The 12,794-nt window shown below is 47.7% G+C and overlaps 2 protein-coding genes across 2 annotated transcripts; both read right to left on the reverse strand.

Moving 5' to 3' along the window:
• Positions 1–255: 255 nt before the first annotated feature.
• On the reverse strand, positions 256–2,435 carry LOC124687820 (pentatricopeptide repeat-containing protein At3g04130, mitochondrial-like). The gene is made up of 2 exons (XM_047221556.1): positions 2,359–2,435; positions 256–2,087 (listed from the first exon to the last, which is right to left on the reverse strand). The coding sequence occupies exon 2, from the start codon at positions 1,834–1,836 to the stop codon at positions 340–342; it is 1,497 nt and encodes a 498-aa protein (XP_047077512.1). The 5' UTR covers positions 1,837–2,087; positions 2,359–2,435; the 3' UTR covers positions 256–339.
• A 4,982-nt stretch (positions 2,436–7,417) lies between these two features.
• On the reverse strand, positions 7,418–11,400 carry LOC124692705 (glyceraldehyde-3-phosphate dehydrogenase 2, cytosolic-like). Its single transcript, XM_047226136.1, has 12 exons — positions 11,295–11,400; positions 11,125–11,148; positions 10,931–11,031; positions 9,238–9,353; positions 9,051–9,150; positions 8,814–8,960; positions 8,670–8,730; positions 8,478–8,575; positions 8,193–8,335; positions 7,977–8,060; positions 7,761–7,850; positions 7,418–7,660 (listed from the first exon to the last, which is right to left on the reverse strand). The coding sequence occupies exons 1-12, from the start codon at positions 11,296–11,298 to the stop codon at positions 7,615–7,617; spliced, it is 1,014 nt and encodes a 337-aa protein (XP_047082092.1). The 5' UTR covers positions 11,299–11,400; the 3' UTR covers positions 7,418–7,614.
• Between the last annotated feature and the right edge of the window lie 1,394 nt (positions 11,401–12,794).

Consider the following 12,794-nt stretch of genomic DNA (forward strand, 5'->3'; position numbering starts at 1 on the left):
TCTAAGAGCATAAGACTGCAAACTTCAACAAACAGGCTGTGTGCTTTCCTAATATAGGAGAATATATTCCATCTCATTTATTTAAACTTAAATGCCAAAGCAAGTCATAGAATATATAAAAGTAATCTCTCTAAGAGCATAATACTGCAAACTTCAACAAAGTGACTGCATGTGTTCACAATATACGAGAATATATTCCATCTCAATTATTTAAGCTTAAATGCCAAAGCAAGTCATAGAGTAGATAAAGCAAAATTTCAAAGAAGACTGCAAACTTCAACAAACAGGCTGCATGTTTTCACAATATAGGAGAATATATTTCATCTCATTTATCTAAGCTTAAATGCCAAAGCAAGTCATGTAGTGCCGGATCTTTTCAACACGCCGCTCCATGTTTTTGCTTTGTGCGTCACTCAAAAGCAAATCCCATGTTTTATACCTAGGTCCTATTTCACTACCAACCATCTCCTCAAACAGTTGATATGCCCAGTCAGTCTCACCAACTCTATAAAGACCATGGATCAGAAGGCTGTACGTATCAACATCTAAACCTAGACTATGTTTATTGACAAATTCATCCAACAAGTTCCGAATGGTGCCATGTTGGCCTCTTCTGTTTAAAAACAGTCTTAGAAGTGGTCGGTATGTCTGAATATCAGGCTTACAAGACTGTGCCTCCATTTCTTTCAGCACATTCAGAGCATCTTCATCTCGGTTTTTCTGGCAGAAGATTGATATCATGGTGTTATAGGTAGCCAAACTGTGCGGCACACCATTCATTGGCATCTCCACCTTAAATACTTGGGAAGCTTCAGACAAATGACCAGCTTTACCCAGCAAGTTAATCAAGGAATTGTAGTATAGTGTATCGGGCTTACAGCCAGATGACTTCATTCTGTGAGATATACTCAGAGCATCTTCAAACATATTACATTTTGCCAATGAGGTCATGATCATAGTGTAAGTGATGACGTTGGGATGACATCCCTCGGAACACATTGAATCAAGAACTTCATAGGCCATCCTAAATTTTTCTTGCTTACAGTAAGCTTCAAGAAGAGCGGTGTATGTGATAACTGAAGGCGGAAATCCCCGAGATTTCATCTCATCAATTGTCCACTTTGCCTCATCGATCTTACGTGCACTGCACCACCCATGGACGAAAATGTTGAAGGTGTATGCATCAGGCTGGATGGGTGGACTGAGCACAAGAAAGACCTGGCGTGCTACTTCAATCTTCTTTTCTTTGCAAAGTGCATCAAGCAGAACATTCATCGTCTCTGTATTCCTCTCCAGACCCATGTCATCCAGCTTATCAAACAACATAATAGCATCCTTCCATCTCCTTGCACCTGCCAACCTCCTGATGCTCTTCGCAAATATCTCAACAGTCAAAAGCCCTCTGCAGTACATGTCAGGCAATAGATCCCACATCTGGTCGAGCTGCCTCATCTTCCCAAGCAAATCAATTATCCTACTACAAGCATATGCAGTGTGCTTGTAGTTGTCCCTCGACTGTGCCCACTGAAAGAGACCCAATGCAGACTTCCAGTCATCTCCAAACTTAAATAGCAAGCTATCCACAATGTTACTTGTAAGCTGAATTGCCGGACAGTCAACCCCAAGGGACTGAACCAAATTCTGCACACTCCCATTGCGTGCCTTCAAGAGGGAACTCTTGATCTGTGATGCTGATGCTTCTTCCTCCACGGTGAGCTCGATGCTGTTAAGATCTTGGCTTGCGTGGGTAAGCGATGATAATGACAACCTACAAGAAGGGAGTAATTGCAAGGCTCTCACAGCACCATGGCAGCGCCAGAGACTCAGTGAATGCATCAGGTGATGGGAGCAGAAAATAGCAAAACCAAGTGCTGAATATCAGAGTCTACAATAATAGCTGACGGTCGCAAGATGAAGCTATAGCCAATCGCAGATACTTCCTTCTAGTATCAACTGTATTTTTATTCACCGAGTCCTCAAATAGTTTCAACAGTTCAGGATCAAGCAATATAGACCCATGCCATCGTGGGAATCAACTCAATACAGGGTCTCTTTTGGTTAGTTCTACTGGATCTGGTTCCTAGTCCCTAGAATATACCACAATGGCATAAGAGGAAAAACATTAGTTCTAGTGAAATATCAATGCGTTTGATTCGGTAAACATTAACAGTCAGCAATGGCGAAGACAGGATGGAAATGGAAGTGGAGGTCATAGACCGACTCTCGTTCCCGACTCCGATTCCGGGCCGGTGAATCCGGATCGAGGGACGGACCACCGTTCCCCGTTTCCGGCTGCTATGTGCTAGACTACTATTGCTTGATGGGGATTGGGGTCTGGGTGTTGGGAAAAATCATCACCTGTTGTGGATAATAGCGGCGCGACGAGCAGGAGTGGAACGCGGCGACGAAGCAATTCAGCAGAGGCCGGGGGAGACATATATAGGGCCGTGCGGCGGTGGAGGAGGAAGCAAGCGGGCAGGCGGCGGCGAAGCAGTTTGCTCGTCGCTGGAAAGATCAATCCTCAGTCCTGACTCCTCCTGACTACTCTCCTCTATGGGCTGTAGATTAATGGGCCTCTGGACTGACAGGCTGAGTGCTTCAGAAGCCTGCCCAGAGGGATATGTGAACTAGGCCGGCTGGAATTTAACACCCCACACCGAACTCAATGTGTGGAGGTAAATGGCGGCTCCGTCCCTTACAATGGAGAGAGGATAGACTGGCTTACATTGCTGGAGGCCTCGCTTTGGAGTGAGGTACTTTTTTTTAGAAAGCAGCAGAATTTATTGGTTGCAAATAATAGTTACTTAATTTATGACACTGTTTAAAAGAAAACTAGGGATTCACCCGGACAATTACAACTCATGAGCCATTTTTTTTTTGCTTCCCTCGAATAATAATTGAAAACAACTTCATCGAAGATAGGCGTTATGTGCACAATGTTTGCAAATAAAGCGGTAGATTCGTTTCACCATGCCACCTTTCCAGTACAAGCTTCAATCACCTGACTCGGCAATTAAAACATTGCATCCCCAATTGGAGGCAAAGGGTAGACCCTCCTTCATTGTGGTTGATTCGGCTGCAGCTACTGAGATACCACATGAGGAATAAAAGAACACGTTGCAACCAATAAGTTTCCTTGATAACCCTCCTTCATTGTGGTTGCTTCGGCTGCAGCTATTGAGAGGCCACATGAGGAATAAAAGAACACTTTGCAACTAGTGAGTTTCCTTGATAATCATGGAGTATCGCAGCAAAGAACCTGCATGTACGTCAGTATGAAAGGAGACATCCACATTAAGCTTAACTTTGCACGGTTCTGGTTTTGTCCATGTTGCACTCCGAAGCGTTACCCTCTTGCAAACTACAACTGCGTTTGAAGTTATGGAGAGAATTGAGTGTGTATGCATTTAAATAGAGGGGAAACAACTTCATTATGAGTTCATCGTCGTTGTATCCACCACATATACCAACAAGTGATAGAAATGAGTTCATTCAGCTTAATATGATCATACTCGGGGGCAAAGAGGTCCCCTCTCTAGAGAAAATATTCTGGGACAGCTGAACCCGCTCTGCCAACTTCAATAGTATCTTCAATAATACCAGAAATCCCAAGCTTTAACCCCATCTCCTGAGCTATGGGCACCGAAATAAGAGGTGAAGGATATCTTTCGCACCCAAGCTACAGATGGGAGATGAACCGTTATTGCCAATATGACGATTGGCCAAGATGCCTTTCAGAGGTAGGATGCCATGTAAAGAACACCATATAAAATTTTCTTTTTACTCAGAATTTGCAATTTCCAAACGATTTTCCATACTAGGTTAATTGATGAATTTCCATGAAGAGCTAGCTGGCTAGCCCTAGGTCCAAGCTAATGTCCCCATTGGCGATGGTAACCGGACCAAACATCATACCGGCCATGCTTTGTATAGTGTCAATCCAAAAAGTAATTGAACCCCTAATTATTAATCAGAATTTGATGGATTCGACCAACATCTAGAGTGAAGAAATTACTATTCAGGAGTTTCTCATCCCATGGCCCGGTAATGGGACAAGGACTTTGTATTACTTAAGCAGCATGACTGCATTCGTTTCAACAGAGAGTTGGAACATCAACGGGACCCCAACCCATGCCAAGTTTGTGGTTGTGCCTGACTACGACCAAAGTTTGCCAAAACATGGCTTATACTATTTTGGACACAATTAATACAAACTATTTTCATGCGTCTAGACCATAGTCTGGACGAGGACCGTAAAGGGAAAAGATGCACTTTAGGTGAATGGATCGTCTTCATAGCTACGTTGTTGTACATATCAGTCGTGCAAGGAAGAGTGGACCACTGCAACGCGAGGGCAACTCCATCATGGCATGCTTCTAGTTCAGCTTCGAGATGGTTCTGTGAGGGGTTTAAGCACCTACATGCAGAAACAATTATCTAGTCTGGACTGTCTCATAGAATCATACTTGCACCATCCACACCTCACACCAAACAAAAGAACCATCTACGTTCAGCTTCACATGACCTTCTGGTGACTTCCTCCATGGGCGAGGCAGAGGTAGTGTATCGTGCGTCTCCACCTTTTTGCTTGCTGCCTTGCTCCATTCCTAGGCCACTAGTGTCTTGCCTTTGGCTGGATCGGCATTAGGGAATTGCTTGATCGTCACTATACTCCAAGTAGCTTCTCAAGAAACGGCGTAAACTCTTAATGGATTGTGCTAATTTTTTGTGTGTCACTTTACTACGACAATGCTACATCCGTCAGAGCTGTCATCATTATGATAACTCTCTCCATCTCCCCTTCAAGCATATGGAGCACCCTGCATGATCGTCACTATACTCCAAGTAGCTACACAAGAAACGGCGTGAACTCTCAATGAATTGTGCTAATTTTTTGGGTGACACTTTATTACGACAATGCCACATCCGTCAGAGCGTCATATTATGACAACTCCATCCATCTCCCCTTCAAGCATATGGAGCACCCATTCATTGTGGTCATTTGCAGCTTCTCCACCTCACTCTAGATCTCAAGCATGGACTCATTGACTGCCACAGGTTCCTAGCTCTCTGTGATGACTTAAACCGCATGGTCAGGAATTATTGGTGGGGCTCAGAAAAAAGGAAAGAGGAAAACCCATTGGAAATCTTGGGATGTTCTCACACATCCAAAGTGGTTGTGGTGGTTTGGGATTCAGAGACTTCAGGATGTTTAATCAAGCACTCTTAGCGCGCCAGGCTTGGCAGCTCCTCACCAAGCCAGACAGCTTTTGTGCCATGGTTTTAAAAGCTCGATATTATCCTAATGGACGTATTGAGTACACGGTTTTTGCAGGTAATGCGTCATCGACTTGGCAAGCTATCACGCATGGACTCGAGCTATTGAAGAAAGGCCTCCTCTGGAGAATTGGCCATGGCAGTCAAGTGCGGATATGGCGTGACCCCTGGCTGCCAAGACCCCCTTCATACAGGCCTATCTCAAACCAAGGTGATTGTCGTCTCCGTCGTGTGGGGGCCCTAATTGATGCAGATGGTACCTGGAACCAGCCTCTAATCCGCAAGCACTTCTTGGCTCCTGATGTGGAGGAGATTTTGAAGATCAACCTGTCGTCCCGGCACATGGAGGATGTCCTTGCATGGGGTCCTGATCGGCAGGGTTTTTTCTCGGTGCAAAGCGCGTATAAGCTGGCGTGGGAACTCACTCATCGCACTAATTTGTGCGCCGCGAGTAGGGCACCGGACGGTCGACGTACCGTCTGGGACACGGTATGGGGGTGCCCTGCTCCCCCGAAGGTACGCGTATTTGCATGGCGTGTTGCAACAAATGGTCTGGCTACTTGGGAGAATAAAATGAAACATAAGATTGTGACATCTAACATATGTGTTGTTTGTGGTTTGGAATGCGAGGATACCTTCCATGTTCTCTATCGCTGTCCCATGGCGCGGGATCTCTGGCGGGCGATGGAGGAGGTGTGGCCTTTACCGGCACTGGAGAGCATCAAGAACTCGGGCCCAGAGTGGGTCCTTCAAGCCCTGGTTCAGGTGCCGGAGACGACGCACATGATGATGTTGATGACCTGGTGGCGGGCATGGCATGTCCGCAACGAAGTGGTGCATCACAAACCTGCGCCACCAATTGAAGCGCCGCGGCGCTTCCTTCGCAGCTATGTTGATTCGCTGCTGGTTATCAAGCAAAATCCTCTGGCGGACCAAGCGAAGGGGAAATCTACCACCTGCTACGTCGTGAAATCGAACCATGGGCGGCAAGCCGACCTAGCATCACCATCGAAAACCACCTCGGTATCCTGGGCTAGACCCCCGCCAGGATGGTCTAAACTCAACACTGGCGCGTCGTGGACAGGGGAAGAAAGCACTGGTGGTGTTGGCATGATCCTTAAGACGCGGCGGGTACCATAATAGGCTCAGCTTGCTGCTTCCTGTGGTAGTTCGTTGGAGGTGGAACTAAAAGCATGCATCCAAGGTTTGACACTAGCCATGCAATGGACGGACGAGCCGATCATAGTGGAGACTGACTAGTGAGGTTGTCGAGAACTAACCTGTGGTTGGATGATTAGGAGGGCAGTGGCACCCCCAGCCCGCCAGAGTTCAAATCCCAGATAGGGATGAGTGTGTGCGCTTATGTATGCCTTTGATTGTACTGTGTTTCGCAAAAAAATATAGTGGAGACTGACTGCCTTGAAGCAATCCAGATGATCGAGACTGACTGCCTTGAAGCAATCCAGATGATCAACGATCCTAGTCCCAGTCAATCCATCCTGGCAGCGTTGGTATATGAAGTGAAATTGTGAGTGCGTTGAGATCGTATGTGTTTAGGCATATTAGTAGAAACATTAATAATGTGAGTCACTGTTTGGCTCGTTTTGGACGTGTAAACTCTTGCAGTAGAATCTGGCCTGCAGAGGAAGCTCGTTTAGTTTGTAACCAGGATGGCTCTCCTTTGCCTTGATTAATGAGGCTTTTTCCCCCGCAAAAAAAAGGTTCCTAGCCATGGGATACCTACAAAAAAAAAGTGAGAGACCTAATTTAGACAGAGAGGTAGATTAAAAAGTATAATGGACAAAATTCAGAAGGCAAGCAGACACAGTACAAATTCTGAACGGTGAGCTACTGCTTCGTTCTCGGATATGTATGTCCGAAACATTGACGGTAGCACATGAATCGTACTCAAAACATGGTGACCATTTATTGTCGGTTGGTTTGAGGATTGATTGAAAGCAGCACTGACCAGACGGAGATATGTGAAAGTAGTATCCTTCTCAATCTCACCATCATCATGTAGAAGCTATATTTTTTTGGCATGCATGATCAATTCAAAAGGTGGCACATAATTTTCAAAAGAACGACCACAAAAACAGTGCATCAAGAGAGCAATAGAAAACCCAGAGTGAAAGACACATTAGGTTAAGCAAGTACTTAATACTGCCAAAATGCGGGCCATAACTGACCCAACCAACCATCAGGGTTACATCCAACCAAATGTTTTAACTGACATAATTCCATACAAAAATTTATTCGCAACAAGAGTTCTACACTCTTTTCTCTGGGGCAAACCACAACTCCCCTGTATCTTCAGGCCTTAGCTCCTTAGATCACTTAGGCGGTGCTGTGGATGTGACGGATCAGGTCGACCACACGGGTGCTGCAGAGGGAGGAAACAAGGATCAGCAAGTGGTTTCAAGCTAGGAAGTATTGATTCAAGATTACATTGTAGCATAGGGTTCATAGAAGCGGTCACTAACCTGTATCCCCACTCGTTGTCGTACCAGGACACAAGCTTGACGAAGTTGTCGTTCAGAGCAATCCCAGCCTTGGCATCGAAGATGCTGGACCTGCGATTAGTAAAGTGGAAAACATTAGTGGTGAAGTCAGATGCCTTGTAAGCAGGTCTGTATGTGCTGACGAAGATGATTCAGATAATCATTAAGTTGCACAGTGAAAGCAGCAACGACAAATACCTGCTGTCACCCTGGAAGTCGGTGGAAACAAGGTCCTCATCGACGTAGCCCAAAATGCCCTTGAGCTTACCCTCAGACTCCTCCCTGAAAGGAAGTTGCAGATCAGTAATCATCCAAAGCAAACCATCTATGTTATGCAAACACACTAAAGCCTGCAACAATATACAGAACCATATATACAAACCACCTATATGGTAGGTTGGTAGCATTACTCACTTGATCGCAGCCTTGATCTGGTCATAGGTGGCAGCCTTCTCAAGTCTAACGGTCAGATCAACAACAGAAACGTCAACAGTTGGGACACGGAAGGCCATTCCTGTCAACTTTCCGTTGAGGACTGGGAGCACCTTGCCAACAGCCTGTGAAAGATTAACAAGTCAAAACAAGATCAATATAAAGGATAACACATCAGTGAGAACCACAATGCATAAGCATAGAATTCTGCCAGATAGACACAGATGCCATATTTACACTGTACACACTTCGGTGAATTATACTAACCTTGGCAGCTCCAGTGCTGCTGGGAATGATGTTGAAGCTAGCAGCCCTTCCACCTCTCCAGTCCTTGCTTGAGGGACCATCAACAGTCTTCTGGGTAGCTATAGAAATCAAAATTCATATACATCAGACCATATTCAGAGAAAGACAAACAAACCAAGTGCTTGCTCAACCTAAAACCCAGTAAATGCTTACCGGTCATGGCGTGAACAGTGGTCATCAAACCCTCAACGATGCCAAACTTGTCATTGATAACCTTAAAGAAGCAAAAAATTATCAGTCCATGATTCCATAAAATGGGTGGTTAAATTGAGCAGCGCAGAGTGTTAATAAAAGCACCTTAGCAAGAGGAGCAAGGCAGTTAGTGGTGCAGCTAGCGTTGGAGACAATGGTGATGTCAGAGGTGTACTCCTTCTCGTTGACACCCATGACGAACATGGGAGCGTCCTTGCTGGGAGCAGAAATGATGACCCTCTTGGCACCACCCTGTAAATGGTATCATGGACAACTATTAGTACATACATACACATGAATTGTTAAGGAGGCCACAACAAAATGAATAATATCTGATGGTACCTTGATGTGAGCTGCAGCCTTGTCCTTGTCAGTGAAAACACCAGTGGACTCAACAACGTAGTCAGCACCAGCGCTAGCCCATGGGATCTCCTCAGGGTTCCTGAGTAAATCATAAAACTGAATGATGAGCCTGTAATAATTTTACATGGAGATCAACTGGAAAGGCGCATATTGGACGGTAACAAACCTGCAGCCAAAGACAGCAACCTCCTTCTCGCCGAAGAGGAGGGTCTTGGCGTCCTTGACCTTAACCTCGTGGTGCTTCCACTGTCCGTGAACGGTGTCGTACTTGAACATGTAGGTCTGCATGTTACAGGGGTGTAGTTCAGCACCATAATAATATATAAAACCAATGTCAGGTAAAGTTACATGGATACTGCCACGGAGACTAACAGAAGCTGTCTGAACAACTGGAGGTCAATAAAAGATACTCACAAAACAACAACGTACAGAACATAAATCAGGACATTTCACAAAGCAAACAACATAGTGGACTTAAAGTTTCAGGTGGGATGGGCATGGGACGTCCGCCTCCCACTGTCCCCACGTCCCTCCTCTCCCGTTGTCCCACGTCCCTCTTATCCCATCAACGCATAAACTAATCGGACTTGTTTGGGATGTCCCACTGGTCCCGATAAAGAAAACGTGTATTAGGATTTAGGTGAGAATGAAGCTCCAGCCCAACGAGTGCGGAACTCCGACCGCCTGCGGGGTCAACTCCGGCCGCCTACTTGGGAAGGTGGTCCTCTCCCTCGACCTCAAGAGCGCCGCGGGGAAGCCCGTCGTCTTCCACAGCGGCTGGGTGCCCATCACGAAGCGAGGGCGCAAGGCCTCCTCCGCCGCCACCTCCGGGTCCGCGCAGCGCCGCAGCTCAACCTCACCTTCCGCGCCGCGCTTCGTGGTCGAATTCGACGGCGAGCCAGAGTGCAGCCCGCAGGTGCTCCAGGTGCAGGGCGCCATGAGGCAGCCCATGTTCACCTGCAAGTTATCTTGCCGCAGCAACAACGACGTACACGCCGGCGCCGATGCCTATCACTACCGGGGCGACGCGGTGAGGAATCTTCGAAGAGGGACAAGGGAGGCGAGGTTCTGCGGCAACGCAGAGCAAGACGGCGGCGGCGCAGAGACCTTGCGATACGGCAGCGATGGAGGATTCGCAATCACATCACAGGGCGGTGCGCGCGGCTCTGACTCTGAGATAGGGATCGCTCACGGTAGGGACACGTGGGCTGCCCATGGCCTGGGTGGGCTTGTCCCACTTGGCCCGTACGGGATTAGTGAATTTTCTTGGAGGGATTAGAGGGATTAGGGGGATGGGATGGGACGCGGGACTGATGGAAAATCCCATCCCACCTGAAACCATAAGTGGACTACCAGGTCGCTCGATCCAGGGATTACAATACTATTCTCCACAGGAAACCAGACAGATGCCGTAAACAAAAGGCACTCGGAGTCCCTCCTTACAACAGAATAATAAGTGCATAACGAGAAGAACATCCACAGTGAACAAATCTAACCAAATAACGAGAAGAACATCCACAGTGAACAAATCTAACCAATTTCGGAACAGATCTAAAGTTAGTTACCATTCCCAGTCCACAAACTGGTGATCCAACCAACTACGAAAACATTATTTAGAACCTATATTTCCGTAAATCGCAAGTTCAATGTGCCTAATAAAGTAGCTTAGCGCACGAGTCTACCGAGAAATTTTCCATAGATAGCAAATCTAAGCAATCTACGAACAGATCTAAAAACACCATCCCCGTCCACGCCCGAATCTAAACAAGGACCCATATCACATAAATCCAGAGATCCCGTCACGAGAACATATATAACAATCACGCGAGTAAACAGATCAGGGGAATCGAACACGATACCATGTAGTCGGTGGTGATGAAGGGGTCGTTGACGGCGACGAGCTCGACATCGGGGCACTGGAGCGCAACCCTGGCCACGAGCCTGCCGATACGGCCGAAACCTGCAGCGCCGAGCAAAAATCTCCCATCAGAAATCAACCCGAAACAAACAGCCAGCGGCGAAGCAAACCAGATCGGGTCAGATCGGAACTCACCGTTGATGCCGATCTTGATGGGAGCTGCGCGGAGCACGGAGATCCATCCATCCAGCAAAGGGAAAAACAGCAGCAAATCAGCAACAAATCAACACCGAAATCTACCTCAAAAAAAAAACACCGGAATCGGAAAAAATAGAGCATCTAGGAGCGGGGAATGGCGTGGTTACCCATGGGGGAAGCTGAGACCGGACGGAGGGTTTGATGAGATGAGAAGCAGATCGGGGATCGGGACGTCTGCTGGAGATGGCGATGCGATCGGCGGGGCAGGGGTTTATATAGCGGGGTTCTTGCGGTGGTGGTGGGGCCCGGCCAGGCGGCGCGGGGTGCGGGTCGCCCTCGGTTTTTCGGTACCGCGGAATGGGTGGGCGCGCTGCATGACAGGTGGGGCCGGAGATGGGGAGCGGCGATGGGTTCGAGAAGGTTCCTGTGGGTGAGGTGTGACGAGGCGAACGTTGGAAACCCTGGACCGCTGCTGGATTTTTTTGGGTTCCGATAATCACGAGACGGAAAAGATGCGGTGGGGAATGGCCGCACCCAGCTGGCTGGCTTCTCGTCCAAGAAGGTGAGACGACCGTCGGATCTCGGATGCGAGCCTGCCTTTACTTCCTGCGCAAGATGATCAAACGACCGGCGGCCTAGTGGCTTCGACTTTCCACGGCCAAGTCGTGTACCAAATCTGGTTATTCGGTGGAGAGTACCATAGGGCGCGTTTGATTGACTGAGTTGAATTTCGGGCATAAGAGCATCTCCAACAGAGATTCTGAAATTTGTGGCTGAAAAATTGTTTGCAGTATGCTCTATCCGGATACAGCACACCGCGTCGGCGCGAGCTTCACCAAAGGGTCTATTTTACAGCGCAACCAAGAAGCCAAAAACAACTCTTCATCAGAGGCTGTAAAATAGAGCTCCACAAATAAGTTTCTTTAACATACATAGTACAATAAACAAGATCAAACAAGTCACGGATAAATCTAAAAAAATCAACTAAATTTCACAAGTCTACGGCGGCTTATCCAGAGAGCAAGCTAGCTAGATGGATAGGACGACTCTACGGCGTTCGGCTCCTGCAACCTCCGCGACCTCCTCAAGCTGCGGGACGAGGACGGCGGCCGCCGCGCCGCGGCCGCGGTCACCCTCTCGTCCGCCATGCAGGCCGACCGCGACGGGCGGAGCTCCGGGATGCGGGGGCCAGGCTAGGCCGATGGAGGTTCAGGCGGAGGTCCACGGAGGGCCAAGCGAGGCCAAGCGCGGCCGCTGGACCTCGTCGTCGTCGCAGCGCGGAGGGCCGGGCGTGGCTAGCAGACCTCCTTGTCGTCGCAGCGCGGAGAAGCAGGCGACATTTCAGAGCGGTTTTTCTTCATGCGGTGGGAAGGATCGCGGTGCCAGCTTACAGCTTGCGCTAGTCGGCGCACCAGATATACCGCTTTGGATAGCGCAAACTGACGCGCACACTAAAATATTTACATCGCGACCTACTTTACAGCATCTACTGGAGGGCGAAAACCGCGTTCGGCGATGTATATTGACGATTTTTTAACGCAACGCTAGTTTACAACTGAAAGAACATCTCTCACATTATGTTTTGTGTGTTTGATGTCAATATATGTGATACACTAATGTTTGTTTAAGTGGTACAGGGATTACATAGATATTTATTCATGTGTGTT

The sequence above is a fragment of the Lolium rigidum genome, chromosome 2, assembly GCF_022539505.1.
Source record: "Lolium rigidum isolate FL_2022 chromosome 2, APGP_CSIRO_Lrig_0.1, whole genome shotgun sequence".
NCBI lineage: Eukaryota > Viridiplantae > Streptophyta > Magnoliopsida > Poales > Poaceae > Lolium > Lolium rigidum.

Bases quoted from the DNA above. Each gene is read 5' to 3' on its own strand.
- LOC124692705 (XM_047226136.1), bottom strand. The intron at 8,731-8,813 runs GTGCTTTTATTA...TGCTTCTTTAAG, and splicing joins GCCTTGCTCCTCTTGCTAAG to GTTATCAATGACAAGTTTGG. The intron at 8,061-8,192 runs GTGAGTAATGCT...ACTTCCTTTCAG, and splicing joins CAGATCAAGGCTGCGATCAA to GGAGGAGTCTGAGGGTAAGC.
- LOC124687820 (XM_047221556.1), bottom strand. From the start codon at position 1,836: ATGCATTCACTGAGTCTCTGGCGCTGCCATGGTGCTGTGAGAGCCTTG.